The sequence below is a fragment of the Labrus mixtus genome, chromosome 15, assembly GCF_963584025.1.
Source record: "Labrus mixtus chromosome 15, fLabMix1.1, whole genome shotgun sequence".
NCBI lineage: Eukaryota > Metazoa > Chordata > Actinopteri > Labriformes > Labridae > Labrus > Labrus mixtus.
Genome location: NC_083626.1, coordinates 25,632,960 through 25,660,872, shown reverse-complemented (window position 1 = coordinate 25,660,872; position 27,913 = coordinate 25,632,960). Strand labels below are relative to the sequence as shown.

The window sequence follows — 27,913 nt, the reverse complement described above, 5'->3', positions numbered from 1 at the left end:
CTCCTTTATCTCTGTCAATGATTCAAAGACATGATTTATGGTTCGTCTCCGTCTTTCAGGATCATCCATCAAGCGCTGGCTCTGCCGCAGCGCCACCCGTTGTAAATCATTCTGAAAGCCTGTCACTCATTTCCATTAACCGTTCCTCTGTCGCTCTGGTCTCCGCCTCCCTCAACCTCCTTTTTTTTCTTTCTCCCCCTTCTCTCCCACCCCCCTCCACCACCTCCGACCCCCCCCCCCCCTCCCCTCCACCACCCCTCTTCTCCTCCTCCTCCTCCTCCTCCCCCTCCGGTGCACAACCTACAGCCACGCAGGGTATCAGTTCCGTTCCGCTGCTCCGTCCGCCTACCTTCTTTTCAATAAATTAACCACTTTCTCCCATGCAATGAATAAAAAAAAGAAAAAAAAAGAAAAAGAGGCTCTGCACTCGCAGTCGGCAACCTACTCCTCCTCCATTACAGCTGAACACCTTACAAATGTCACGCCGCTGACTCGTGGGCTAAATGAGGATGTAGCGCGGAGGAAAATATTTTTGTTGCAGTGACTTTTGCGGTGGGAAATGTTTGAACAGCTCAGAAACGTTTTGCAGCGCGTGCGGTATTAATGAACATCTACCACACCGAACGCACGCACGCCGCTGATTTTATTACGTTTCTTTTATTGAAGGTGAGTTGCCAAAACGTTGAACACACTATAAAAAAAAAGCGTAAAATACTCCGGTTTCGACTTTGTTTCCTTTAATGCATCCATTCAGAGAACGACTGTATTCAGGTTGAACAGTTAATGGAAACAATATTATGTGTTGTAATTATTCCACGTAGTAAAAAGCGAGCACTAAGTGGGCAGTGCTGCCATTAAAAGGGCTGTTGGTGTTCCGTAAATTCTAGCAGTGGTTTCAATTCAGACACCCTAACAATGACTGTAGTCTTTAACCAGTTTTTATAGAAGCAGGTCTTATGAACAGAAATAATTGGCTCAATGGAGTGACTGTCAATCTCGCACAATGGTTGATGTGGCTGCTCTGGGGAGGCCAATTCACTGCCTCCCTTTTTTCATTCTAATCAACATCCCGATATCAACACAGCAGAATACCCACAAACAGCAGAAAGCCTGTTTTGAGGGGAAACTTTTCAACTTCTCGGGTGCCAACACATTTCACTATTTGGGCGGCCATTGTTCTCAGAACGGGGCTGTCAAAGTGACAACGCGCACCAGGCAAATCCAGAAGTTTGCACTTTTTTCAGAAAACAGCGGGCCCTAATCATTTCACCGAGGACACTTGACAACAAATTTTGCCATTAAAATGAATCTGAATGGTGAGGGAGCCGGGCGCTGGTTTTGTTTTTTTGAAGCAGTTCTGCCTCCCTCTCTCTGACTGCGGCTTGTCTTGTCCCACAGAGCTGCAGGTTTGGCGGGGCCCCGCTTCTCCCCCCTTCACGCTTGCCACCGAGCCGCCTTTGGTCCCCACTAGAAACTGACAGTAGCACGCTTCAGCTGCAAATTCACTCTGTAGCCTCATTGTATTTAATGAAGGGAAAAAGTGGCAATCTACTATTAATGAACTTGGAATGTAAAAAAAAAATGCCTCCCTTTGCTGAAAACTGCATAAAACTGCTTGTACAAGGAAAGCTTTGGCTGGAGCCCATCCAGCGTCTAATGAAAGATCCATACAGGGACGGAGCGGGCGGGAGGAGTTAGTGAAATGCAGATTGTTTTTAATAGAATACACACAGGCTCCTTCCAGCTGCACTATCAGATTCATCACGGGCCGACCTTGATGGAGGGCTGTTGTTGTTTGGGACGGCTGGTGTTTAGGGTTCATGCAAAGTTTATGATGCAGGGACTGTATGTACTGTATATACACGTCTGCTGATCTCAGGGGACGACTAAATGGAGCACAGTCCGTCGAGCAGAGAGTGAGAGGGGATGTGCCGCTGGCTGCTTATATGATAATATTATATCAAGAGATAACTCAGGGCGGGGGGGTGTAGCATGTTGGGGGTCATAACGGTACCAGGAATGGTTTCTTGGATCCGATTTTACTGACACTAGTGAAAAAAGAATCTAATGATATCGACACCATGTTTCAAAACCACAGCAACCAAAAAAAGAAGTCTGAGGGGCCCAATGTTGGGTCATTACTTATATTTAATTACCTAAAAATAGCAAACAAACACACTGTCTAAATTGCACAAATACATTAGCAACATTTTGGAACCAAGCTCTCCCTCTCTCCCTCTCTCTCTTGAAGGCAGCTTTTTGTTAAAAATATGACTTCTGTTTGAAGATCTGTAGATTTTACTTTAAAGCTTCAGTCCTTTTTGATACTATCAATCATTAAAAAATGGAGATTGTGTCGTCAAAAGTGTAAAATATCATGACAACCTTAGCAGTATGTTTGGCATCTCAATATGTTATCCCTTCAAACAATCAAAGTATGAGTCTTTTATTTGTTAACTGTTAATGTGTGAATGTAAAACTTTTCTGTTTTAGAAAAATAGAAACAAACTTTTTGATCTCGTCCAGTCAGCGAGATTGGTTTGTTACTTTGTTTAAACAAGGATGGAGACGTCGTTATTTAAAGGGCGATATACAGTCAGAGCGCTGCAAAACTTTTATGTACAACCTGCAATGTTCAAAAAACCCTCCAAAAATCAAGTGGTCCATACATGTTGACAATGCAGCAGTTTGTATACTGCTGCATTAGTTGTCATAACATCCCATATTACTGCAACAAAGTTATTTTTTAAGGTAAGATGAACAGAAAGCGTCACATTACTTCATTAAACAGACGTTGACATCATGGTTAAAGGCACATTAACATCTGATTGTGACTTATTTTGTCCCCGGGCTGACAAAGTCTCACTTTGGGGACGTCATATCCGTCATGGAAATACTCCAAACTGTAAATCCTATAATGTTTTTAAATGGACATTATTCATGTTTAGTGACTACAGTATCAGGATAACGTACATGTTATCACCCGGGTCTGATGATTCCCGTCCTTTAGAAATAACACGAGTGATCATTAAGAAGAAAATGTCATATTAAAAAACGATTAATATCCTGGAAACTGTCCCCTCCATTTTCAAAAACCAGAATCAGATGATGGAGCAAATGTTTACAAAGCGTCCAACAGTGATTGAATTGGAATAGAGCCGGGGCGAGTGGGCATGAAAAACAAACATCACGTCAGGCGGGTTGCAGGCCGTCATACCTCTCACTCACTATCTCATAAAAGTAGAACAAAGGCCTTATGTGTGCGAGGCAGTGGTCCTGTAAACGATGGCCCACTTTCCTTCCCCGCTGCCACGCAAACATTCCTGACTGACATTCAATCAGGGAAATCTGAACCAAAGCAAGATGGTCTTTTTATTAGTACCGCCCCTGTTTGCTCGAATGGTCAGCTCCAATATGCGGCGCGCTCTGAGTGGCGCGCTGTAAAAGATGATGGGTTCACTCTCTGATAAGGGTGAATGAGGGGTAAACTGCTATTCTGCAGAAAGGAACCATCAGACCTCATCATGTCGCTCCTGGAGAGCCGTGTCACGAGCTCTTCAGGAAGCGAGTGACAGAGCGGCTCGCGACGACGACGACGACTCCGCTGCTGCCCCCCCCTCCTCCCTCGCTCGTGGAAAATACGAGTGGAGCTGAAGCCAGCCCTGCTTCTGCTCCGCCCAACTGGAACTGTGTATCAGCCGGGGCAGAAAAAGATCATCTGTAATCTGACAAATATACACTGAGGCTTTTAAGCCTCTTCAGTTGTAACGTTATCCTGCAAGCTCGCCAGAAATGTGTGTGTTTACCTTCCCTTGTTAGCAGAAGGGGACCAATAGGAGACCTTATGCTGTGTACAGTATATCACAGTCTGCTTATACTAAACCACACAATACTGCTTAGTCAGCAGACGCTCATTTAAAGGGTCTGTTCACCTAAAATCACCCTCAATAAAAAAATAAAGCCTCTTACTCCTGTTGATGTGAAACAGCTCAGAGGCCTCAAACCCTGACCAATGACTCCAAAAGTGTTGACATGTGCCTCTTTATTAGACACACGGATACATGATGATGCGGGACAATTAAGCAGATCTTTCTACATTTTGTGAGGATAATAATGTTCTGTGTTTGTAAAAGCTTCCAGAGAGGAGTCAAGTCAATTCTCTGTTTATCACGGAGGGTCTACTTAGTCGTTATGTTTTACTTCTCTACATTATTTAGAAACATGTCTTCTGTTTGTCTGACTTATTATTTAACTTACAATAAACCTCTTGTTGTTCATAAAATCGGATTATTTCTTAGTAAATTCATTTATGGCTCAGCTGTTTTTGCTGATGTGTTAAAGATTTCAAGTGTACCAAATCAAGGTGCTTCTTAGTGTCTTTAAACCCTTTAAAAAAATGTCCTGCAGAACCGCCTGAACCGCCTGAACCGCCTTCGACTTGGTTCAGTCCATGTGATTGTATATCTCTTCTGTAAACAGCAGATATGTGTCTCTGACACAGGATGGGAATGTTGTGTTGCTGATAGGAGACCCTTATGGTGCGATGCAACAGCGGGGCTATACTGCATGTGATGCGGCGGCAGCGGCGGCGGCTGTGGCACGTTCAAAGTGATGACTTAGGTGCTGGAGTGCAGATTGCAATGCTCTCCCACCGCTCACTTCCAATTAGGCGGCGAGCCGACTGACGCGTCTCGGAGCAGAAGCTTCTGGTACAGGCATCAAAAGGAGCAGCATCTCTGGGTGACATCATGGAAGAGGAGGGGGGGGGGGGGGGGTCCAGGAGGTTTAAGCATGGCGATCTGATGAGGCTCACTAAATATCATGATTAGCATCTGTGCAACATGAAAGAACAGACGTGGAGAGATGTTTGTATCATGACTTTAAAAAAAATCCATCTTCACAGCCTCGCCGCTCAGACGGACGGCCCCTTTCAGATTCTTATTTTTCTGTTTGTTGATCGGGCTTTTCCAAAACTTCTCCGTGTTTTTAGTTAACAGAATGTCGGTTGTGAAAACATTTTTTGATTAATTGCCATAATTATTGTGATCATTTTTGCCCAAATGAACAGCCAGATGGCAGGATATGGTGTCATATTTGCGATCCTATCATATTAATCTGGCTGCGGGTCCATCTGAACACATTGTGCCGTTTGCTGTGCTCACAATCTGTCCTCAAGTTGTCCAATGTCTCTTTTTTTCCCTCTCTTTTTTTGAGCTGCTCAGTTTTTATTTGATTATATTAGACTATTAAATATTAAAGCTGAGGGTGTATGAAAGCAAGGCATTTATCTGCATGAATGGCTCGTGTTTAGTGAAGTAAGTAATGCGCTTTAAGTAACATCTCCGTCATGCATACAAAAATTAACATGAGTGTTTTCCGTCTCTCGGTTTTGTAGTCGGAGCCTCGAAAAAAGATCCGACAAGACCACTTTGTGGGGGGGGTTCACGGCTGCTCCGAGACCTGATTTCTTTATCACCGTACATGTACGTTTTTACTTCTGTGTGTGCTAAAGTATTGTTCATGTAGAAATGCTGAATACTTCAGGATACAGACTCATTTCAGTTCGGGACACAGTCGGAGTCTTTTAAAAAGTGCTGAAATGAAATAATGGGTCAGATGGGAGCTAATGACACATTCCAACTTAAAAAGCGAGTCAAAAACTATTTAATTCGGTGATATCAATTAACCTCCAGACAAATTTCGTCAAAGCCAGCAGCCAGCCTGTGATTGTTCTCTCTTTACTCTGCCTGTGTCCTTGGGCTCGGGGAGACTGTTTCCTGTCAGGGAACAATGAAGAGAGAGGTGTTTACAGATCTTTACAGATGGCTCCGGGGCTCAGAATTAGCTCTTCACCATTTCTCATGTGATTCGGTTCAGACTTTCGACTTCAGATGTGTCATCAAGACTATCATCAGGAAGTCTGACAACGTTTCTCCCCGTTTGATCTTGACGCGCTCCAGCTCACCGAGTTAGTCAGTTATCACTGTCAAATATTAAACCCTGTGACATGTGTGTGTCTCGTTCTAATGATAGCTCACTGAAGACAAATCACTTCATGGTGACTTTTTATAAACACGCCATCCTGTTCCCAACTTCTGCAGGCACAAAGGAGCTTCACAACTTTGAGATGATGTACTTTTTTGACTGACATTTCACACCTATTTATAACAGCAGATGAACGCGGTGACTAAGTGTTTTTTAGACATTATTAATTGGGCACACATGAGAGTGAAAAAAAAACCCAGAAACAGGAGAAGCAGATAAGCCTTCCTGAGACAGCCTGGAGATTGTTCAGTGATCCTGACCTGCGTTGTTAGCGTGTTCTCTGCCTCTCCAGCAGGTCTCCTTTTTTTTTCTTTTTTTTTTTTTCCTCTCCTCCATTTTTTTTTTTTCTCCTTCCTCTACATGGCATAAATCCGGGAGATGAAAATGTCATGGAGCAGGTTCATTTTGCAAAGAGGTTTTGATTGCCATGCGCGTGTAATTGATTGTTCCAAGGACAGGGGGAAATCTAGAAATGTCATAACAGTCCTGCTTAGGTTGGTCCCACCACTCGGCAATCAATGCGAAGTAAAAAGAGATATTGATTTGCGAGCGGCGAAAACTGTAGCTTGAGACAACCGGAGAGCGCTGGGGAAAGTGGCACAGACGTGCAGACCTGTCACTGGCACCTATGAATTACCCAATCTCCTCTGAAGATAGTGTTACCGCGGATACTCGCAGAGTCTCTGCGCTGGGGTATTGCAGCTGTCCATTAGCTAAGCTCCTCAGGCTGCTAACTCTCTGTGGCTTGTCAGATTAATGAAAGAAATGTTGTCGACCTTTCAGGGGATAAATGTTGATGTTCTCAAATTCTCAAAAAGTTTCTGCTGGCATGTTAGCATTGGAAACGGCGCTCTCTTTTACAGCTGGCACACACATTTCTCAAATGACTGACACATTTAGAATCCCGCACACAAGGGAGGGAGACTGGAGACTCCATGAAGATATTCATTCTTCACGTTGTAAATATATTGTCATGTTAGCCTTTAGCAGCGATCCAGCTGGACAGCATGCGGCCGTGAAAGTAGCAGTAAATGTAATCTACAATTTCCTCTGCAGTTAGCTGGTTTCTCTAGATGTAAGGGGGGGGGGGAAAAAGAGTTTTGGCTCGGAAACAAGCTGCTGCTCCTGTAAATCCAGGCCTCACTATGCCAAGAGTCTGCTCTAACGGATAAAGGTTATAAACATTTCAACTGCCTGATTTATGATGGACACCTCAGGTTTTTTGACCTTTGCATATCTCCGTCTGAAGATATAAATTTGTAGTGACACAGATTGGAGGCTTTACAGCAGTTTATGACATGCTAAATCTCAGCCGAGGCGTGCCAGCCTCTTGTTTTCTAAGGCTAGTTAGGCTGAGGGGTTTGCCTTACATGGACTCCCGAAAGAACATTTCAAAGCCAAGACATTTGTTATTTTTTTTCCTTGACTTGTGACAGAAAATGTGCCCGAGGATAAGACGGGGCTGTTTTTCACTTACACCACGACACTGCAGGCCTAACACTTTTAATGACAGAGTTTGACTTGACAAACGTGTCTTTCATGATTTAATGTTCATTTGGAGGTGTTGTCTTTGTGCAGACAATTTCTAAGACACCATGTCTTGTGGTTACTGTATTGATACTTTTTTATTGAACAGTTAACATGCAGATATTTCTTAGTCTTTATATTTGATTTTTCACACTTAAATATAATATAAATCAAGTATATCCTCTGAAAATAACTCTGTGAGTCATGACTGTCTACAATGGGTGTAACACCCGAGTCCCACTGTCTGTGATGTTTTCAGAGTTTTCAGAGTCCTATCTTCAGTTTGTTTACATCGCCGGGACGGCCGGCTGACTCCTCCCCTCGTGTATAAAAGTTGTTTAATTGAGGGACTAGAGAAAAGAAGAATAACATACTGTACTCACTGATTAACTGTGTTTCTAGATCACGCTCATTTCGGGTAAATTTACATGCAGTGTGAAGATACGAGCATAATAAAGATCGCTAGCATTGGCATGCTAACACAACAATGCAGCGCGAGTTGTTTTTGTTTCATGCTGGTGCTCAAGGGCGACATCTGCTGGAACAAAAAATTGCATGTAAAGCCTTTAAATGTCTTTGCTCTAAGTGGACAAAAGGTGCATTGTTATTGCAGGGAATGTGAAAAATACAAATGCAGATATCAGTTAAAAAGAAATTACTATTCTACTCTTATTTTGTGCATATTGGGGTGTGTTCTTTATACCACGACAGTTACCCTAAAGTTCCTAAAGTTTAGCCAGGTTTTTTTGCAGATGCACGTCCAAAGTGTTGCCCGATGTTGTTGCATTGTCCTTGAATCTGATCTCACATGAACGGGTAACGCAGCTTGGGCATGGCGGCGGTGCTGTTGGTTAGACCGAGCGCTTGGCAAAAGCACACTTACAAGTGGAGCGGGAAGCCGAGTTAGACATGCTGGTATCTTGGAGTGATCCCTGCCAGAAGGTTAATTGGTGCCTCTGGATGTCTGCTACTCAGGGCATCTGATAGAAAGGCCCACAACAGCAGGAAGGGCAGCTGTTAATCTCTGTCAATTCAGTCCTCAAATACCACCATAAAACAAAAAAAAACACAGTCAAATGGATATGTATGTGGGGTTTTTTCCAGGGAAATAGTTGTAAGCGTCTTGTGTCTTATTTATAGGGTAGGTGGACGTTAACTTCACTTATTGGTGATTTTAAGCGACATGAAATATGCAGGACATAGCTCTCACAGGGTCGTGTATACTGGGTTGGAGCCATTTCTATCAAACCATTACCGGACTGGAAAAAGACCCATCTCCCCACTTTGGTTTCGCATTCTTCCCAGTCTTGCACTTTTTTAGCGGCGACTTTGAAGAGAGAGGACATCAACTGGGAGCTTGTCATAGCCATTGGTGTTCTTCCTTCACTGTGAATACCATGTATAAGACTATAAATAAAACATACCTCTGTGCTCTTGACAACTCTCTCCCTCGGCATCAAGGGTGTTTTGGAGGCCATCACTGATCTCGGTCGGCCAATCAAAACATCCCTCTTGCGGTGAATCAAGGTCACAGCACATCGGGGCTCTTGGGTGCGAGTGTGTGTGTGTGTGTGTGTGTGCGAGGCTCTTGTTCACCAGGCCCCATTCTCCATGTTTGTTTTGAAAGTCCGAGTCCCATCTCCATCTCCGTCCATTAGCTGGCAGGCAATTCACCTCCAGGGTTTCTCTTGAGGCACTTGTGAAATATTGATACAAAAAGAAAAAAAAAAGTCTTATTTTCAGAAGGCAAAGACGGGGGGAGACATTCTATGGGCCGCCCAGTGTGGGACTCCTGAGTGCTCGTGCTTCAGCCAACCCCTCATGGAGTGCCCTCTATTCAAAGAAGAAATATTAACCACGAGGAAATGCATAAGTGCCCGGACAGGGGCTGTTATGTCCTATTCATTTTTAACTCACAGCACATCTTCCACGTCGCTCCCAAAATGCACATTTTTCTCCAGCACGACTATGAGGCGGAAAAAAATAATCTCAGATATGTGACAACACTGACAAACAGCATTTATTGCAGGATGTCTTCAAAGGATATGCAAACGCTGGTTGTGATATTGTTGCGTGGGTTTTGCCGGATGGTTAGATTTAAAAATCATCTGAAATAGTTATTGTCAGAAAGGACACTTTAATCTTCTGTTGCTGCGTTGGTGATGATGTCGAGCAGACCCTGCAGCCACATGAAACCCCCCTCTGTGCTGACTCAAGACTTCCCTCTAATTGGATGATGGGAAATATGTCAATTAGAAAAAAGTGTTGTTTAATTATCTGTTAATTGAAGCGATAATGTTTGTGCTCTACGAGTTAGGGGAATGAACAGGTGAATAATGAAAGAAGTAATTGCTGTTCATGAAATTGTCAGGGAAAATATACTGATGTGACAGATTGCTATTTTTTACATATATTTTTTATAATTGTCAAGTTTTAACGCAGATAATTGTATCAGCTTCTCCACCAGCATGATTAACATCTAACATCAGCATTCACATCTGCAACATTTCTTTATGGAGCTAAATGTTTCCCGAAGAAATGCTTTCTCATCTTCTTCAAGTCAAGAGCTTGTTTTTATTTATTGATAAAGCAATGCGGGACATTAAAATGTCTCGGTTTGTGTTAAGCCATTCCTCACATTTGGCTTCAGGAAAGGCTGAGGTGTTACAAAGAACCCCAAGGCTTTCATTTTCATTGCTGTTTTGAGGCATCCATAATCATCCTGGAATAGGTCATTTACAATAACACTTAACAGGCCCCCCAGAAGAATCAATTTCTTTTTGTCACTCAGCGGCCAATGATTGTTGTAAACATCTCAACTTGAGGCCAGAAAAAAAAAAAACTTGGACACAGCACTAAGTCAATGGCCTGTCGTGAATCACATGGCGCTGTTACACCAGCAGCAGTCTGTTAGTAAAGACATTATGTCCGGCTTCACTCTCCCGCCTCCCAGGGCGGAGAGCAGCGACCATTATGTTCTCTTAAATGGCTCCTGTGAAGGAAGTCAGAGCTGATACTGTATCTGAGTTGTCTGGATTTTTGATATTGGGAAAATCAAAGTATAATTCATTGAACTTCTGTGTTTTTTGTTATTTTTTTCAAAATCATTAACTTCAATTTTCTCTTCCTTTTTTCTAGTGTACCTGCCTGATGAAGACGGTGTTCTTCAAGATGCCATCGCTGAGGAAGACCCGGAGAACGACGCTCAAACCGAGGAGGAAGGCTCGGAGAAGACCAGCCCCAAAGTGTCCGAGGACCGAGAGCAAGACAACAAGAGCACCAACACTTATAGCAACCAGAACTCTCCCATTAGTGTCCTTTCCAACCAAGAGGCGGAGTTGGAGTCCCGCCTTAGCGACACCAGCGACAGACTCTCAGACTTCAAAACCTCCCCGCCGCCCGAGACCCAGAAGGAGGAGGAAAGCCGCGGCTCCAAACAGAAAGAGGAGACTGGAGGCAGCTTGGAGAAGATGAGGGCGGCCTATGCAAACTTCCTGTCCGATTCCTACTGGACGGGGATCGGGATGGACTTGAAAATTGGCAAAAACACCAGCAAGGCCAACTGTGACAGCACCAACGGCAGCACCAAGACTGAGTTCGACTGGCACCAGGATGCTCTCTCTAAGACCTTAAAGCATACGCTTTCCCCAAAGCCCGCGTCCAAACCCAACCTCTTCAGCTCCGTCCACCTGTACAGGCAAACCACCAAACCCTGCGGCTCGGTGTTCACGGGAGCCAGCCGGTTCCGCTGTAAGGATTGTAGCGCCGCTTATGACACTCTCGTGGAGCTGACGGTCCACATGAACAAGAGCGGGCACTACCAGGACAACAACCACGGCAAACAGAGTAACTCCACCGCCTCGTCCTCGAAGTCGAGGAAACGAAACCTGCACGATATGGAAGGGAAAGAGGACGCGCAGAAAGTTTTGAAGTGCATGTTCTGTGGCCACTCGTTCGACTCGCTCCAGGATTTGAGCGTCCACATGATCAAAACGAAGCATTACCAAAAAGTGCCTTTAAAAGAGCCGATCCCCGTGCTCACACCCAAATTGTTGCCGCCGTCCAAGAAACGGGCTTTTGAAACGGTCAGACCTTGCTCCCCTGACTCCACGACCGGTTTGTCCGGCTACACCGAGGCACAGCGGGCGGCCAGCATCGCGAACGCCAACAATAATCGCTACGGCTATCAAAACGGAGCGAGCTACACTTGGCAGTTCGAGACGTGCAAGTCTCAGATCCTGAAGTGCATGGAGTGCGGCAGCTCCCACGACACCCTTCAGCAACTCACCACACACATGATGGTCACTGGACACTTCATCAAAGTCACAAACTCGGCCTCTAAAAAGGGGAAACAGTTAGCGCTCGACCCCCTGGCCATAGAGAAGATGCAGGGTTTAGCCGATCCCGTTGCCAGTGACACTGAGGGAGAAAAGGTCTCTCCAAAATCTGTCTCCCCGGGGAGCAGCGAGAAGGATAGCCAGGGGGAAGGTACATCAGACAAAATGGAAGAAACCGAAGCTAAAGATGACAAGCGAGAGAGTGAGGATCAAAAGGCAGCCAATGGGGCCTTTAAGTACCCTTATCTCCGCGAGGAGGATCTTGAACAGGACTCGGGAGGAGGAGGGGACATTCTTAAATCTTTAGCCAACACAGTGGCCTCTGCCATCAATAAAGCTCAAACGGGGACGCCGAGCTGGAGTGCCTACCCGAGCATTCACGCCGCCTATCAGCTCTCTGGCCTCATCAAAAGCGCCCCTCTCTCCGCATCTCCCCCCGCTCAGCTAAAGCAGACATTTAACCACAAGCTGAGGCCGATTGCCCCCAAGGGGAAGTCGTACCCCGGTGCGCTGGGAGTCGAGGCTCCCCAGGGACAGCATCAAAATGCGGACATCAAAAAAGAAAAGGTTGGCATTAGCGATGGTAAAGAAAGTCAGAATATTAAGTTTGATCTGGGGGAGAACGATGACAGCGATTGTCAGGATGACTCCTCTTCCTCTTCAAAGCTCGATGCAGACTGTGTGAATGAAGGCAGCGAGGCGATCAAAGGGAAGTTGAGCCCAGATTTCTCTGACAGAGGCAAGACGCCGAGTCCCTGTGCCAGCAATGGACGCGGCGCTACTTCAGAGCCTCTCAGTGACACTCCAGCTCTGCTCGGTATAAACCCTCTTAGTGCACTGCAGTCAGTGCTGAACAATCATCTGGGCAAAGCAAATAAGCCCAATAACTCTCGAGTAGATAGACTATCTGCTCACGCCAAGTCTATTTTTGCTGATATTAACCGTAGCAGTGAGAAACCAGCTTTAATGCTCGGTAATGCCATGAGAAGTAGGCCTGATAAAACATTTCTGTTCGCCAGTGAAGACCAACCGATAGATCTGACGAAATCCAAACACAGCAAGCCAGCCTCCTCTCTCCTCCAGCCTTCCACCCCGATACCGCAAAAATACGCTCTGTCCGACATCGCCGATATGGTTAAAGTTCTTCCAAAAGCCACGACGCCAAAACCCTCCCTTCCGCCGAGGATCCCGACGATGAAACTGGAATCCGACGTCAGGCGGTTCGAGGACGTGTCCGCCGAGGTGTACTCCGTCCACAAGCGCAAAGGTCGACAGTCCAACTGGAACCCTCGCCATCTCCTCATCCTGCAGGCTCAGTTCGCCTCCAGCCTCTTCCAGACCTCCGAGGGGAAATACTTACTCTCGGACCTCGGCCCTCAGGAGCGGATGCACATCTCCAAGTTCACCGGACTGTCCATGACGACCATAAGCCATTGGTTAGCCAACGTCAAATACCAACTGCGGAAAACCGGAGGGACCAAATTCCTGAAGAACATGGACACGGGCCACCCGATATTCTACTGCAACGACTGCGCTTCCCAGTTTAGGTCCCCGCCGGGGTTCATTTCCCATCTGGAGTCCCACCTCGGGTTCCTAATCAAAGACATGTGCAAAATGCCGATAGAGCACCAGACGAAGGTAGAGGAGCCGGAACTGTCCAAGGCCCTAAGTGTCAGAGCCACGGAGGGTCTAGTCACAGACGACGACATTGACTCAAAGTTCAAATGTAAGCTCTGCTGTCGGACATTCGCCAGTAACCACGCGGTCAAACTCCATTTGAGTAAAACTCACAGCAAATCCCCCGACAACCATTCACAATATGTGGAAATGGACAAGGACTAGTTTTTCATATTATTGTCACTTTCTCCCCCTTTTTTTATTTTAATACACGGGTCAGATATTTCAGCCATTTTTTTTTTTTCAATTCGCATTGTGTAGTGTGCATCATTTTCAAAACATTTCATGGAGTACAGCAAAGACACACTGGTTAGAAATTGTATAAGAAAAACACTAAGAGATACTTTTGCACCCTGCTCAATTGCATCACCAGTAATGAAATGTATTACTGCTTGAAGAAACATAATTGCTGATGTTTGCATGCAATAGCCCAGGCTATGACTACTATTTATTTGTATGATATGTCAAGTTTCAATTGTATTTCAAAGACAAAAATAATAAAACTAATTGTACTTTACAACCTCTGTGATACCGAACGCCTGCAGAAAACGTGCAGCCGTTCAAACAGGTAGCCCAACACACGATTTCCACACACGCAGACCTGTACAGTGTATTGCTATGTAAAGATGTTTTGTGTTGCAATGATAGAAGAAAGGAAAAAAAAGCACTTTAATAAATGTTTAATCACCGGTTTAGACTTGGATTCTGTACATGACTCAAAAAAAGGAATTAGGATATTTCACATGTAAATATATTTTAGAAGAAAAACAAACAGTGCATTTCACGCAAAAAAAAACAAGGATAACAGCAAGACAGACGATACCTGTGATACCTGCACCTTTTTCTACTTATTCAAATAAAGAGTTAACATTTGATAACAGCTTGGATATCTTTTTTTTTTTTTGGTGTTGTTTGCTAACAAAGTAAGTAGCTAAGCTCACAGCTCTGGCTATAAGTTATTTTCTTAAGCGATTTGCTGTTTAGTCAATAACCAGGAGAAAAACAAACGTTTGTCAGTGTTTACAAAACTATCTTTTGTCCAAAATCCAAACACATACAGCTTCTTTGAGGAGCAAAAAATGAAGAAAAAATATATTTTGGAAACTTTTTTTCTTACAAATTAAATTATATTACTGGGAGGAAATATATATCGATACTTGGCGGCCATGAGACGATATTATATCACCACACAAAATATTGCGATACTATGCTGTATCGGTTTTTTTCCCCCACCTCTTCTCCTTTCCTGCACGTCATTCCCCCCCTCTCTCTCTGATTTCCAACTCTATCCACAGTCCCCTCTCTACAATAAAGGCACAAAAAGTCCAAAAATAAATCTTAAAAAAGCGATGCTCTTCAAATGGCTTCACAAAGCACTAAACAGTGGATGAAGAAAAATACTAACAATAAAAAGCATCAAATCTTTTAATCGTAGTGCAAAACAAAGTCAGCTGTTTACTTTAACTTTCTGCAGGTAAACACATCAGTGCAGAACAGCAACACACCAACTGTAAATGAGAAATAATTCCTATTTATTGTGGTTTAAATGAGGTATAAAGAAAACACATGTTCCCCCTGTACTAAAGGCAAAATGACCCAGTTATTTCCAGTTAATGTCAACATTATGAGCCCATATAATGAAGCTTCGTCAAAAGAATCCATTATTTATTTATCTTTCTCATCGCTGATAAATATTTCCATCCACAGATAGCCTCTGTGTTCACAGGGAGGACCTCCTCGCTCTTGTACAGTGCCCTGCATTGTCTTCTGTACCTTATGACTCTTAGATACACCTCGCAGATACATCTTCTTGTCAGACTTTATTGCTTTCCTGCGAGCGCGGCTGCTGTTGCTGCAAGATGGTATCATAACAATTAAACATATTTCCTCCAGCTCTATTATTTCAAGGCTATTAAAAATAATTGCCTCCTAAATTCATAAACATTTTATGCAATTCATCTCTTTTCAAGCAATCAAGTCCTCAATTACCTCCACCCATCAAATCTCTTTTTTTTTATAACGGGGCGACTGACATTTGATGGCAAATGGGAAAAAAGCACATGGGCACTGTGGTGATTTGAATGCTGTGACACCGACTTGCCCCCTATTGTTGGAAATGAGCAGGCAATCACGTTGTTCATCAGATGACTCCTAATGCAGTTAAAGTATTCAGCTATAATTTCTCCCTGCATTTATAATTACTGTCAAAGACCACACACCTCAGTGAGCAGATTAAAGCTATAAATTATTTAGTGCCTTTCTTCGCCGATGGATCTCTGATTTGTCTGCGGGGCCATTATGTTTTAGAGCAGCAACTTATTCTAAACGGAGGCAGCCATTGTCCTTAAGATGCTGCACAAAGCCTTGCAGAAAAAGGAAACATTACTGCTGCTGTTTATTAAGTGACACTTTAAGGGACACTCATTGCTTTTTAACTAACAAAAGGAGGGGACATCATGCATTTGCATTTTCACTTTTATTGAACATTTTGATTATTTATCATTTTTCTTCTGCACACCAAATCCTATGCATGTTGGATTTATATTGTTATTCCTCTCAAATATGGGCTACAAGAGCATCTTGACGATTCAGCATAATCAAGTGGAGCTCCACCCAAAGCTAACAAAAGAAAAAATGCTCTCATCAGTGCAATCACAGAAGGAAATTAGATGTCTTTGACCATAATTTGCTGGAATAAATCAAAGTCAGAGTGAGATTTATTGTTGGTAAACAAAAAATTGCTTTTATGGCTGATAATTTCGAGCAAACTTTGCACGCTTGATATGATTCTTATCATGCAATGAAGGTGTGAGAAACAGGAGGTCAAAATACATGCAGACGGCCTTGTTGTGCTCTTTAAAAGAAATAACCGAGCTACTGCTGAACACTGATACACTTCAGGTAGCAGATCGCAGGTAATTAAGTGAAATAAAGCCGTAATCCTTTTCATGCTCCGTATTAATTCATTTTGGATGATTGCATATTAACACAGTTAATCACAGCGTATATCTAACACGTCATGGCTAATTACAGAACACAGATTTCTGCAATTACACAAACACACATGCAGCGACGGACACAGGCAGACACAACATGGATTTAAAATTAATTCATATAAAGTCAGTGTGTTCTCACATGAATATTTTATAAGCCAAAAAGTTAGCATTTCACATATAAATGTATGCTTCCTCTGAAATGAAAAGATAACTAGTACAAAATATGATAAGACATATATGTAATTAAATATTGACAGTCGTGTCTTAAACCTTCTCTCTCAAAGCAATCACTTCATTTAGAGTGAATCTACAGCCCACATATTTATAATTTAGAGTTTCCTCGATTAGTAGATTTGACCAAAGTCTGGCAGTGAAATGTGTTCTCAAACGTCTTGCAGCTTCGTAAATGTCTCCCTGTCTGACTCCAAACATCACAAGTGCTCACATTTTCCCCGGCTTTGAGTTGCTCTCTAAAACAGATCTAATAGCTTAGTTGAAAAATCAAATTATGCACATAAGTACACTTGCATTGCAGACGCAGTGAAACCCGACCTTAGCAGAATTGACGCCAGCTCGCGTTTTCAAGCCCTTTGTCAATCTGTCATTAAACATGCTATCAAATAATGATAAGTGTACGCTGCTTGCTTGCACTCGCGTGCGTCTGGCTGACGCTGATGTGCTGTAATAGGGCAAATGTGCATCAGGATTTGCCTGCTTGGATACACACAAAACATTTACACTGAGTCTGACTTTGCTTTCGCCCCTGTGCCAGACGAGCACGGATTCTCTGCATCATCTGGCCTGTAAACCGGAGGAGAAGGAGGAGGAGGAGGGGAAGCAGGGTTCAAAATGTTCATCACACAGCAGCAGGGTAATGACTAGCTCATGTGTTTAATGAAGGGCTTTAGAACTTATAGCTATAATGACCCACATCCTAACTCCCTTTTCTCCCATTTATCCTCCCCAAAGTCCTCAGGTTATTACGTCCCTGTGAGAAATCTTCCAGAAAAGAGCATTACATCTCTCCATTCCTTCTCTCAGAGAGCTCGGCACGTTTGTCCTTTTACCTGCATTGTGCCATTGCAGATATACTGACATGATAGTGTTTAAAAAAATGAAGAAAAGCAAATACTGCGGACATAACGGAAATGAAAAATGAAGCACCTAAATGCATCAGTGAAACCTTCTTTCTAATGAATTCTGCCCCCCTGAGAATTTGAGCTCTACAAGACAAAGAGGAATGCATGTATGTCTGCTCCGCAACATACATCATATCTTCCAAATAGCCCATAGTCCTCCTCTGTTAATGGTGTTGCTTCAAATATGCTAATTAAGCAAAAATAAGTGATGAATGGAATACATTTGATCAATCAAGTAGGCCTAAGCCCCTGGTGCTGCATATTCATTGTACATCATGAATATGAAACCAAAGTCATTTATCAAATATCAGTTGCACATTTGTATCTTATTAATCATACATGCTGAAACTTCTGTCTTGTCAAAAAAGCTGAAGGTTGATGAAGCACTTGCAGAAAGGATTAAACTCAGGGAACTCTGGGTAGTGCTTCAGTTATAATGCATGAGGCGTTTTTCAAACTTTCAGAATCTCAAACAGTCCACGGATCCTCGCTCCTGATAACTTTAGGATGATCTAAACCCTTCTCAGATTTGGCTGTTTTAATTATGACTCCCCTCCGTCGTCCCATTTGGATATTCATATTGCTAATTAATTACAGATACTCACATCAGCCTTGCTTTAAAACAGGTTATTCATCTATTTGGCACCTTACCCAGGGAGAGAAGCGTTGACTTAACGCTTAAAATCAAAGGGTCAGAATTCAATAAGACCGATACATGTGGGGCTAATGTTAGCCTAGCATCACCACACCAATTCATCAATGCAAATTAGCCGGAAAACTCTTTTACTTTTAGATCTTTTTGGGGGTTTTATTGATTGATCCAGAGCAAAAATCCTCTGGATTCTACAACCAATCAGAAAACAAAGGGTTTCACATGGCGGTCAGCTGCTAGGTAGCTACTCGCAACATCCAATTATTCTAGCTTATGTAAACATAATTAACAAATATTTAGTAAGACATGACTAAGCAGCCAAGACTTACAAATTGTATGCAACATGAACTACCCTTTATTCTGTTTGTTAGTGCTGGAATAGCAGATTCAGAGCCTTACATAAAAGTGGTAGCCATCTTGGTTGTTTATATAAAAATGCCTTTGAACGTTAGACCCGTTCCATGTTTGACAAACTATTCGGCCGTCCTAAGTCAGACCTTAAAAAAAATCCTTTTTGTGCTTTACTGATTCACACAGATAGTTAAAGCATCCAGATAAAATCCATTATCTTTGCTTACTACCCATTAACAGAATGACACTTAAGAAAAGGGTTTGTTTTAGAAATGTTCCTCTGTGACTCATTTCCCTGTCGATTAAATGCAACTTAACTTCAGACTCTCTGACTAATCTGAAGTTAAGAAAACAATCAGAGTATAACCAACACTGAGAAAAATGTATTTAACACAACAGGATCCCAGCGACTGCAAGTTAACAATGTCACAGACTGCTGAGTGTGGCTATGTTAGCAGCGTAGCAGGTTCTCCTTGTAGGCTAAAACATCCACTGGTTACACTTTGCTCTGGCCAAGTGGTTATATGTCAGTTAAACCTGACAAAGCCCACACACCACTTTATTTCCATTTTCTAACATCGGAGTACTGACGAATGGTTAATGGTTATTAACCTGAGCAACAGCGCCTGTTAGTGGCAGGTTGCTGCATTACAGCTTAGACACTACTTTTAACCGCTAATGTGGGCATGAATGATTTAAAAAATGAATAGTTAGTTTAACAACTAGCCAGTGTGACAATGTTTAATGATTTAGTTTAGAGCATCCCTAGTTTTAACCAATATAATTTTTATATTTTGTTATTATTTTTATGTTCTTTGCAGAACCTGAATATGGGAGAGGCTTTGGAGAGTTTTTATAATCTGCTCTAGGTCTAAAAATAAGACAGTTAGTGATGGTTAATAATATCAGTATCCTTTTATAGCTTTGAATGTCACAGGATTTTCATTTATTTTAATTTAAGTAAAGCTTAAGCCTGTTATTCTCTGAGATTAGTTGAAATAAAAACAATTATATTCTGGGAATATGAGCAGAAAAAAATAAATTGGCATTCAGTCCAAACACCCCGGAAATATAGAAAGTACTGCTATTGAGCGACCCTTTCACAGCTTTAAGATATCAATCAATTTATAGTATTTCATATTAATGTAGATGTATTTTATTACACTTTTTATGTATATATAAAATATATATTCCCTGTAAAGTGTCTTTTTTTCTGCATGTTAGGTTGAAGCATCATGCCAAGAATAATGAAACCATAACAAGTGAACAAAACATGAATGAATAAATCAAAATTATTTCTTTTTACAGCTGATTTATGACATCATATATAAAAAGTGATGCCAGTATCAATGGGCTAACCTCTGTGTAACAATGAGTGCAGCTTTTCATTGCCATCACACAGTGGATGGGAGAACTAACACTTGATTGCCAGCAGTTCATCAGTGCATCCTTCATATTTGTCACCCAGCCTGCCTCTAGGCAGCGTGCTAGCTCAAATTGAAGCTGACATCTTCCAAATATGAAAGCAACAAATCACACATTTTTATTGGGCTTAATCTGCAGCCGAGCCCCCTGCAGACGTCAGCACAATCACGGACGCTGCTCTGATTCCTGCACACTGGAAGGCCTCCTGAGCATCTCGGGGCTCGCAGAGCAAACCCAAGCGGCCAGACGTCAGAGAGAGAGGGGCGACACCTGGGCTCATTAGGGGCTTTAATACGGGGGTCAAAACATGTGCAAGTCATGTAGCAAGATTATGCTTTGAGTAATCCCTGGATCAACTGTAAGATTATATCTGAAATCATATTGGGTCGATGAAAAGCAGACATCTATTTGACTCAATGGACAGTTTTCATGTTTCAATAATACATTCAAATTTTATATTTGATCATTTTTGATGGTTAACAAGGAGCTGTATCGTTTAAAACTTAAGAAAAGCACTGCACCCAAGATCAGAATTGAAGACAATAACATCCATCAAGATGTATTAAATAATAACCTGAGTACAAAAATTACACAAAAGAATCTTTGAGAAAAAGCAATTTTTAAAGAAGTTTACCATTTTTTTTGAGGTTCAAGTAAAGGTCCAATCAAAACCTTATATAAGAGACCAACTAAGTCCAACAAAAATGAAAACTCATAACCCAACCAATGGATTTACACACATACCTACCCCTTCACCTCCACCCCAGAACACACAATACTGACTTACAAGGTGGAGAGGAGGCATACAAGTTACAGAGAATTCATATAAACCCTGTGCCGAGGACACAAAAGCATATATATCATGATACATCATCCATATGTTATTATTAAATCCAAGAAGTCCACTATGGAAATGTCTCTAAATAAAACATAAAAAAGTAAAGAGATCAATCCGTATAAAGGTACAAATGCTTTCAATATGAGTCCAAATGTTGCAGGAAGTGACCCCAAGATTCTTTCCATTTGTGTTTACATTTTGAGACATTAGTTTGCAATTTCTCCATGTTGAAAACTGAAACCAGTTCATGCAACTCATATTGAAACACGATGGAGTCGGCGTCTTCCAGTCTTTGAGAATCTTTTTTTTTTTGCTAATACCATGCCCATCAACAGAGCTGTTTGGATGTGTGAAGGGAGCAATGCAGAGTCCTCTGAGGCCAGAATGGCTCCCTCACCTCCAGTGTAATGGAAATATTATTTAGATATAAACACTCTGGTCAAATGGACTCAAGTGATGTCACATGAGTCAGCATTGGATGAGGCTGACAACCGCAACTTCAAAGGTCCCCCCAAAATTAGGGTGGAAAGTAACAAAGAAGTAATCTTACAAAACCCCCACAACCTGATCACAAATCGAGGCTACCTCAGCACCTGTTAGCATAAGAAATTGTTGGTTTAGTTGCATCATGGGAAAAGTCAAGTTATGGGTGTTATTCAAGCTGTGACACTGTAGAAGAAACAGAAGACGAATCTGCCAATGATTTCACTCAAACTGTTGGAGTATTTTAATAGATCAGGGCAGAAACTACAGTTCAGTGTAGATGAAGTTGATCCAGCTGAGCTTCAGAGCTACATCTTACACTGCGGATGTGTGAAGAACAGACACATCGCTCTTAAGAAGCCAAGCAGTTACCATAAAGACTTAGTGCTGGGAGCGAACAGAAACCCAGTCACTTACTGTCAGATTTTAGCCAACAGACACCCATTTTTTTGAGCGTGTGTGATGCCACAGAGTGCCAGTGTGTGTGTGACAAGAGGGCTTTAAATGTTCTCCAAAGATAAACTGAACTCTACATCCAGAGCCAAAAGAAACAAGATAGCAATTGACTGCAGTTTTCTGTGAGGCCATGGCACCCGTTAGATTTGTTGTTGGTCTAGTTTCCAGCTTGACTCCGGCCGCATTGTAAACTAGACGTGTTTGAGTGACGTAAGAAGTATATTTATTAGATCGTGATTTACATTTGGTAGCTTTAAGATAGCTGTAAGCAGAACATAATGAGCGACATTTGATGGTTCTAAATCAAACCTAAAGTCTGTAGACTGTATTAACACATGGACAACACACTTCAACCTCTTCCCAAAGATGAAGCCAAAATACCCCCCGTGACTGGCGCTGACATATTTGGCATTTGGAGCCAGGAGTCTGTGCAGTTGGAATCGGCTGGAAGAGCCGCGGTATTGACGTCAGGCCACTTCTGATGATGAAAACACACATGAACTCTTACAGATGAAACAACAACGATCCCTCAGGTGGGAACAGTCCACAGCAGAACAGATTCTTGTGTCGGTTTGAAGCAGGTTTTTGGAAAGTTCAACGACTCTTGTGTCGGTGTTAGCGTAGAAAAAAAGTAGTTGACGTGCAATTTGATTTTCTGGTTGAGACCTGTGTCCCATCTGTTAACATAAAGGAGGCGGAGCTTATGACCTATTCTGCAGCCAGTCAGTAGGGGGAGCTCCAAATTTTTTAGCTTCACTTCAGGCGAGGTGTTGTGCTGTCCATTCTTTATACAGTACACACTATATACAGGCAAAATGTAGACATTATTTTATCTTTTGAGAGGAATGTAATAATGCTTCTCCCACTACTGATTTAGGTTAACAACAGTTGCTATGCGAGCAAGTGATGAACAACACAAGCCTTCATATAAGACTTCTTTAAGGCCACCTGATGGATCTGAGTCCATTATTAACTCTGCTTCTATTTTCTTCGAGGCCGTAATCACAAAGCTTCCAGGTTCAACGAGTTTCTCCTGATTAAGACATTTTAAGAAAATTCTCGTATTTAAGAATTTCCCCCTCCTCTAAATGAAAAGACCTGATGCTTCCTCTGTGTGTTTTCTGGGGACTCTGATTCGTCAGCCAGTCTCTGTGCTTTCTGACGACCACCTGTGGCGATCCGTCACACACCGCCAGGCCTCTTCTTCCTCGACTCTGTGAGACTTTGTGAAGCCCGACATGCTTCCTTTTTAGCACCAGAGACTCCACTCATGTATCATCATTTCATCCATTTGATTACAACGTCTCCAATACAAACAGTCCACTTCCAAGATTAATGCCAAATCACTAATCACTAATCTCTAATACAAGCGATTGGCTTATTAAGGCAATGTCACAAGAATGAACTTAACTTGTTGGATTCTGCAGAAACTTGTAAAAAAAATGATTAAACTCACAGCTGCGTTTTCAGATTTTCCAGAATCACACAGATGAGCCCAAAGAGGAGCTGCGCAACATCTGTTTGCTCATTTACGTGTCAAACACAAAACATCAGACATGACTGATTTCACTTTGACAAAACTTGGAAAATGATGCATCTCACCACTGCTGCCTGGCATTTAGAATTACACTGATTGGTCCGAGGGGAAATTACATTTCAAAATAAAGTGACACATTTGTTGCTGATTGGCCCAGATGGGGACATTTTGGGGACAAGATGATTACTATCACTTTGTTTTACCAATATAAATTTTCCGAGGGCGCATTTTTCCTCGCACATAATGGAGGTTTTGAATGATTTAATTTCACGGACTTTCAGCTGCAAAACATTTTAATACTCGTCTTTAACATTGTCGACCAGCGAGGTGCAGGAATTAGAAAAAGCCAGCGGAAAGAGCCTGGAAAGAATTTGACTGTCAGCAACTTGTGCAAGGTCGTCCTCGCTGTAAACTAACAACCGGAATTGGACGGGATTGGATTTGGACCCCTCAGATACCGTCGGGAGAATTCAGGGTTTGTTGGCTCTGCTGCAGCCAGCAGTCAACAAGGGCAACGTGAACGCTTTCTTTTTTACCACATTATAAATTTGTAGGGGCCTGCTGAAGCGTTTTCCTCTCCTCTGTACTCTTCACACCTCCCTATTATTAGATCACTTCCTGACTCGCAGCCTAAAGCCAAAAAAACACTTATTCCTCACTTGTATTGTGCTAGGATGTAATTACAGCTGCTCCTATCGCATAACAAGCAATGACCTTTTTGATTGACAGGTATTTTTTACGATCCGCTGCTTTGTTCAAATAGCGCAGCAAATAAAACTTGACCTAATTTGGGTCCTAACACGAACCAGATGCAGCTACAGTAGCCGTGAAACACAGAGTGTGTAACGTGTGACATAATACCTGACAGAGCCGTATTATTTTAACAACTGAATGTTCTCATTTTCCCCTTGTCTATCAGTCAGCATGAGTGGATGGTGGCCAGGAGGGGGGGGGGGGGGGAGGGAGGATTGATGGATGTAAAGATGGAGGGGGGGTTGAGTACCCAGCTCTCCACCTCTTGCCCTCCTCTGCTGTCATCTGTTGCCCCACAGCAGGCCAGAGGTTGTTGGCGTTTTGCTCACTTGTAATCCGTCTCTCCGTCTGGCTGCCGGCTCTCGGGGTCACCTGTCACTCACTTTGACATGAATCGGCATCGACGCCAGCAGATTTAAGCTATTTCTCTCAGCCTGCAAACACAGCCTGCATCCACGCGCCTCTAAGCGAAATAAAACAACAACCTTAAAAAAAAAAAAAAAATCCCCACCCAAATAAGAAAAAAAAAAAAAAACCCTCCTGAGTAGTTGCCTAATGACCCAGAAGTGCTGGAATATGGGAGGACATGTTGTGTGTTTTTATGTGTGTGTGAGATAACTCCAATTAAATGTGGAATCAGGTTGTGTTAATGCGACTTGACGTGTGGCTGCAACTCACTTTTCCAGCCTGAGACGAGGACACCGACTGAGAAAACACAGACGTTTGGCACTAAATCAACACTTTAATGATAAAAGACAGATTTCAAAATGAGGTCCAAGCACTTTCAGAAAGTACTCGTTTTGTTGTTGCTGACTCCTGTTTGACAAGAAACAATGATTTTTTTTAAGACAGTTTGAGAAGTTACAAAATATGGCAGTGGAAACGGGTTGTTGCCGCTCCACCAGGGGTTTCTTCCGTTGTTTCACATGACTTGGTGTTTGAAGCAAACGCACTTTAAAACTGTTTTTTTTTTTTGTATAACATGAACATGAAACTAACAATACCCCAAGGGGTTCTCTTGTAAACAAACAAGTCATGTTTACATTCACTGTTTCTCTCTAAAACAAGTGTCATTGAAGCCTGACCAACATGTTGAATGTATTCCCTCTTTTAGATACTTTTTTTTTCCTTTGGGATAGGGGGGGGGGGGGGGGGCTTTTTATGCCTTTATTTCAGAAATAAGACAGTGGATAGAATCAGAAATCAAGGAGAGAGAGAGAGGGGGGGGAATGAGGTGCGGGAAAAGGAGCCACAGGTCTGATCCAAACCCGGGCCACCTGCCTGCTTGGAGGACTATTACCTCCATATGTAGGGCTCGAGCACTAACCACTAGACCACCAACGCCCCTAATATTTATATTTCAAATCTTGCATTTTTAAAATACCAAACAGAGCTACTCGAGGTCAAAAATATCTATAGGGGTTACCATGTACTTCTAATTTCTTCTAGTGTCTTCGATGCAGTCTGAACATGACCGTGCAAACATTTAGTGGTGTGAGATATAAAAATAGTTAAAGGGTACAGTTCTTAGGGACATTTAAGGATATCACATTTTGACTTTGCAGCACTGAGAAATAAAGAACACTATCAAAAACATACATTTACCTAAGTGCTTAATGTTTCATACTTCTCCTATTGAAGAGCTTTTATTAATCCTCCTCACCAGTACATGTATTTGACATCTGCCTGTACAGATTAATATTTCACTTTTAAAAAATGTGATGGGGCGGGGGGCGGGGGGGTTAATATCCGTTGGTAATGGCTACAGTCCTCAACAGAGAGGCCCCAGGTCCAGCTCCCACTCTCTCCTGCAGCATCCCCCGCTCTCTCTTCGCCATACTTCCCATCACTCTTCCGCCGTCCCATCAATCACGCACAAGAAGAAAAAAAGGAATTTAAAGGCAAACAAAGAAAGGCTACACAGTGTTGCAGTGGTTTGCAGTGAAGTTCCTGGTTAGTATCCTCCGTCGGACGGGGCCTTTCTGTTTGGAGTGTGCGTGTTGCTGTTCCCTCCAGCTTCCTCCCACAGTCCAAAGACATGCTCATTACGTCAAATGTTGACACTAAGTTGTCCGTAGGTGTCAGTGTGAAAGTTTCTCTATCTCTCTGTGTCAGCCCTGTGAACGACCGGCGACCATTGGAGGGTGTAACCCCCACCTCTCGCCCCCAATGACTGCTGGGATCTGCTGCAGCCCCACCGCGACCCCAAACAGAACAAGCAGCCACCCACCCCTACACACACACACACACACACACACACACACACACACACACACACACACAGACACACATACAGAATATATATATTTAAATATTGAAATTACCACAACATTGATCAATGTAAAAACGGCTAAAATGGTCCATAAAAATGAATGTGATAGATAGAAATTCACAAACGGGGACCAAATGTCCAGAATGTCAAATGTCATTGATATTTCTGACATACTCATTGTCATGGTTTGGTCTTATGTAGTTTGTAGTTTCAGTTTATATTTCTTGATTTAGTAGTTCTCGTTTCCTAGCTTACTTTCTAGTGTTTTTATTTTGGTATTTCTTATTTCTTTTGGTCATTCTGCACTTGGGTCCACCGCCCCTTGTTTTACACACCGGACATGACACTCATGTCACATCGCAAATTGGATGAAGTAATTCCTGACTTATCTTAATGATCGACCCCTTTTCTAAATAATTTCTCCCTCCTCCTGATCTTTTTAAATTCCATTCGTTACCTCTGCAGCCTCGTGTGTTAAGTAATACCGCATAATAAAAACAGGCCCCTACCCCCCTAAACATGAAGATCAGATACAGTAGCAGCTCTGAGACAAAATGCAAAACATCCTGCACGCTGAGCATGTTGTAACATGTAGGAAACATTACATGAGAGTACGGCTAACCGGACCTGTAAACAAAAAATAGACTTCAGATATCTTTCATTCATTTATGCAGATCATGCATTGAATTCCACAGATTGATGGAATGATGCAAATGTGAGCAACAGTGAGGATATGAGCTGCAGACAGTTGTCACCGTGGTCAAGATTCAGACGTGGACATGTGCAGTCTCGCGAAGGCAGGCGGTGTGCAGACAGGGAAATCAATACAGCGTTTTTGTTATCTATCTCTATCTTACAACTTAAAAGAGAAGGATTATATGTCATAGAGTGAGCTCAGGCGGACTTAGGCAGAGATCTATCATTGTAGAGAGTCACAGGCCTTTTTTCCTGTGTAAATCATGTGTCACATGGGCTGCAGGTTCATTCTCCGGCCATGGAATACATTTACGCCGCGGACACACACTTCCATTTTTCACTTTTTGATCGAGTGCTTCCCCGCAGTGCCGGTCCTGTAAGTAGATTATTTTCTAACATGATGCCTTCATTGTTCGTTTTGTTATTGCCGTCTGTATCAGATCAAATAGAGGAGAGAGAGGGGGGGGGAGGGGGGGAGCTTCATGTGCTCCAAAAAAAAAAAAAGGTGATTGATACATTTTAATTACTCCACTTCTCTTAAGGGTGCGACTGTCACCGCGCTGAGGTTTTAATGTGACAAAACGCTCAACGGCGAAACAAGAGAGGCAAATGACACACCTGTGGCAGAGTTGTGAAGGTATACGCTGAATTCCTCCCACCTGAGCAGTCAGTTCCTGCATGTCAGAGGCGTCAACGCGACCACAGGATCCCCATAAACCACACATACAC

General features: G+C 42.7%; 2 protein-coding genes across 2 annotated transcripts in view; one reads left to right on the top strand and one right to left on the bottom strand.

Annotated features, from left to right (window-relative positions):
- LOC132990026 (teashirt homolog 2) overlaps positions 1-14,464 on the top strand; it is a 48,989-nt gene extending 34,525 nt beyond the window's left edge. Inside the window, exon 3 of the mRNA XM_061058044.1 lies at positions 10,711-14,464. Within this exon, the coding sequence (XP_060914027.1) occupies positions 10,711-13,751 (3,041 nt within the window). The 3' untranslated portion in view covers positions 13,752-14,464. The remainder of the gene's footprint in view (positions 1-10,710) is intronic.
- LOC132990052 (uncharacterized) overlaps positions 1-27,913 on the bottom strand; it is a 377,347-nt gene that overhangs the window by 151,591 nt on the left and 197,843 nt on the right. The gene's annotated exons all lie outside the window — the stretch shown is intronic.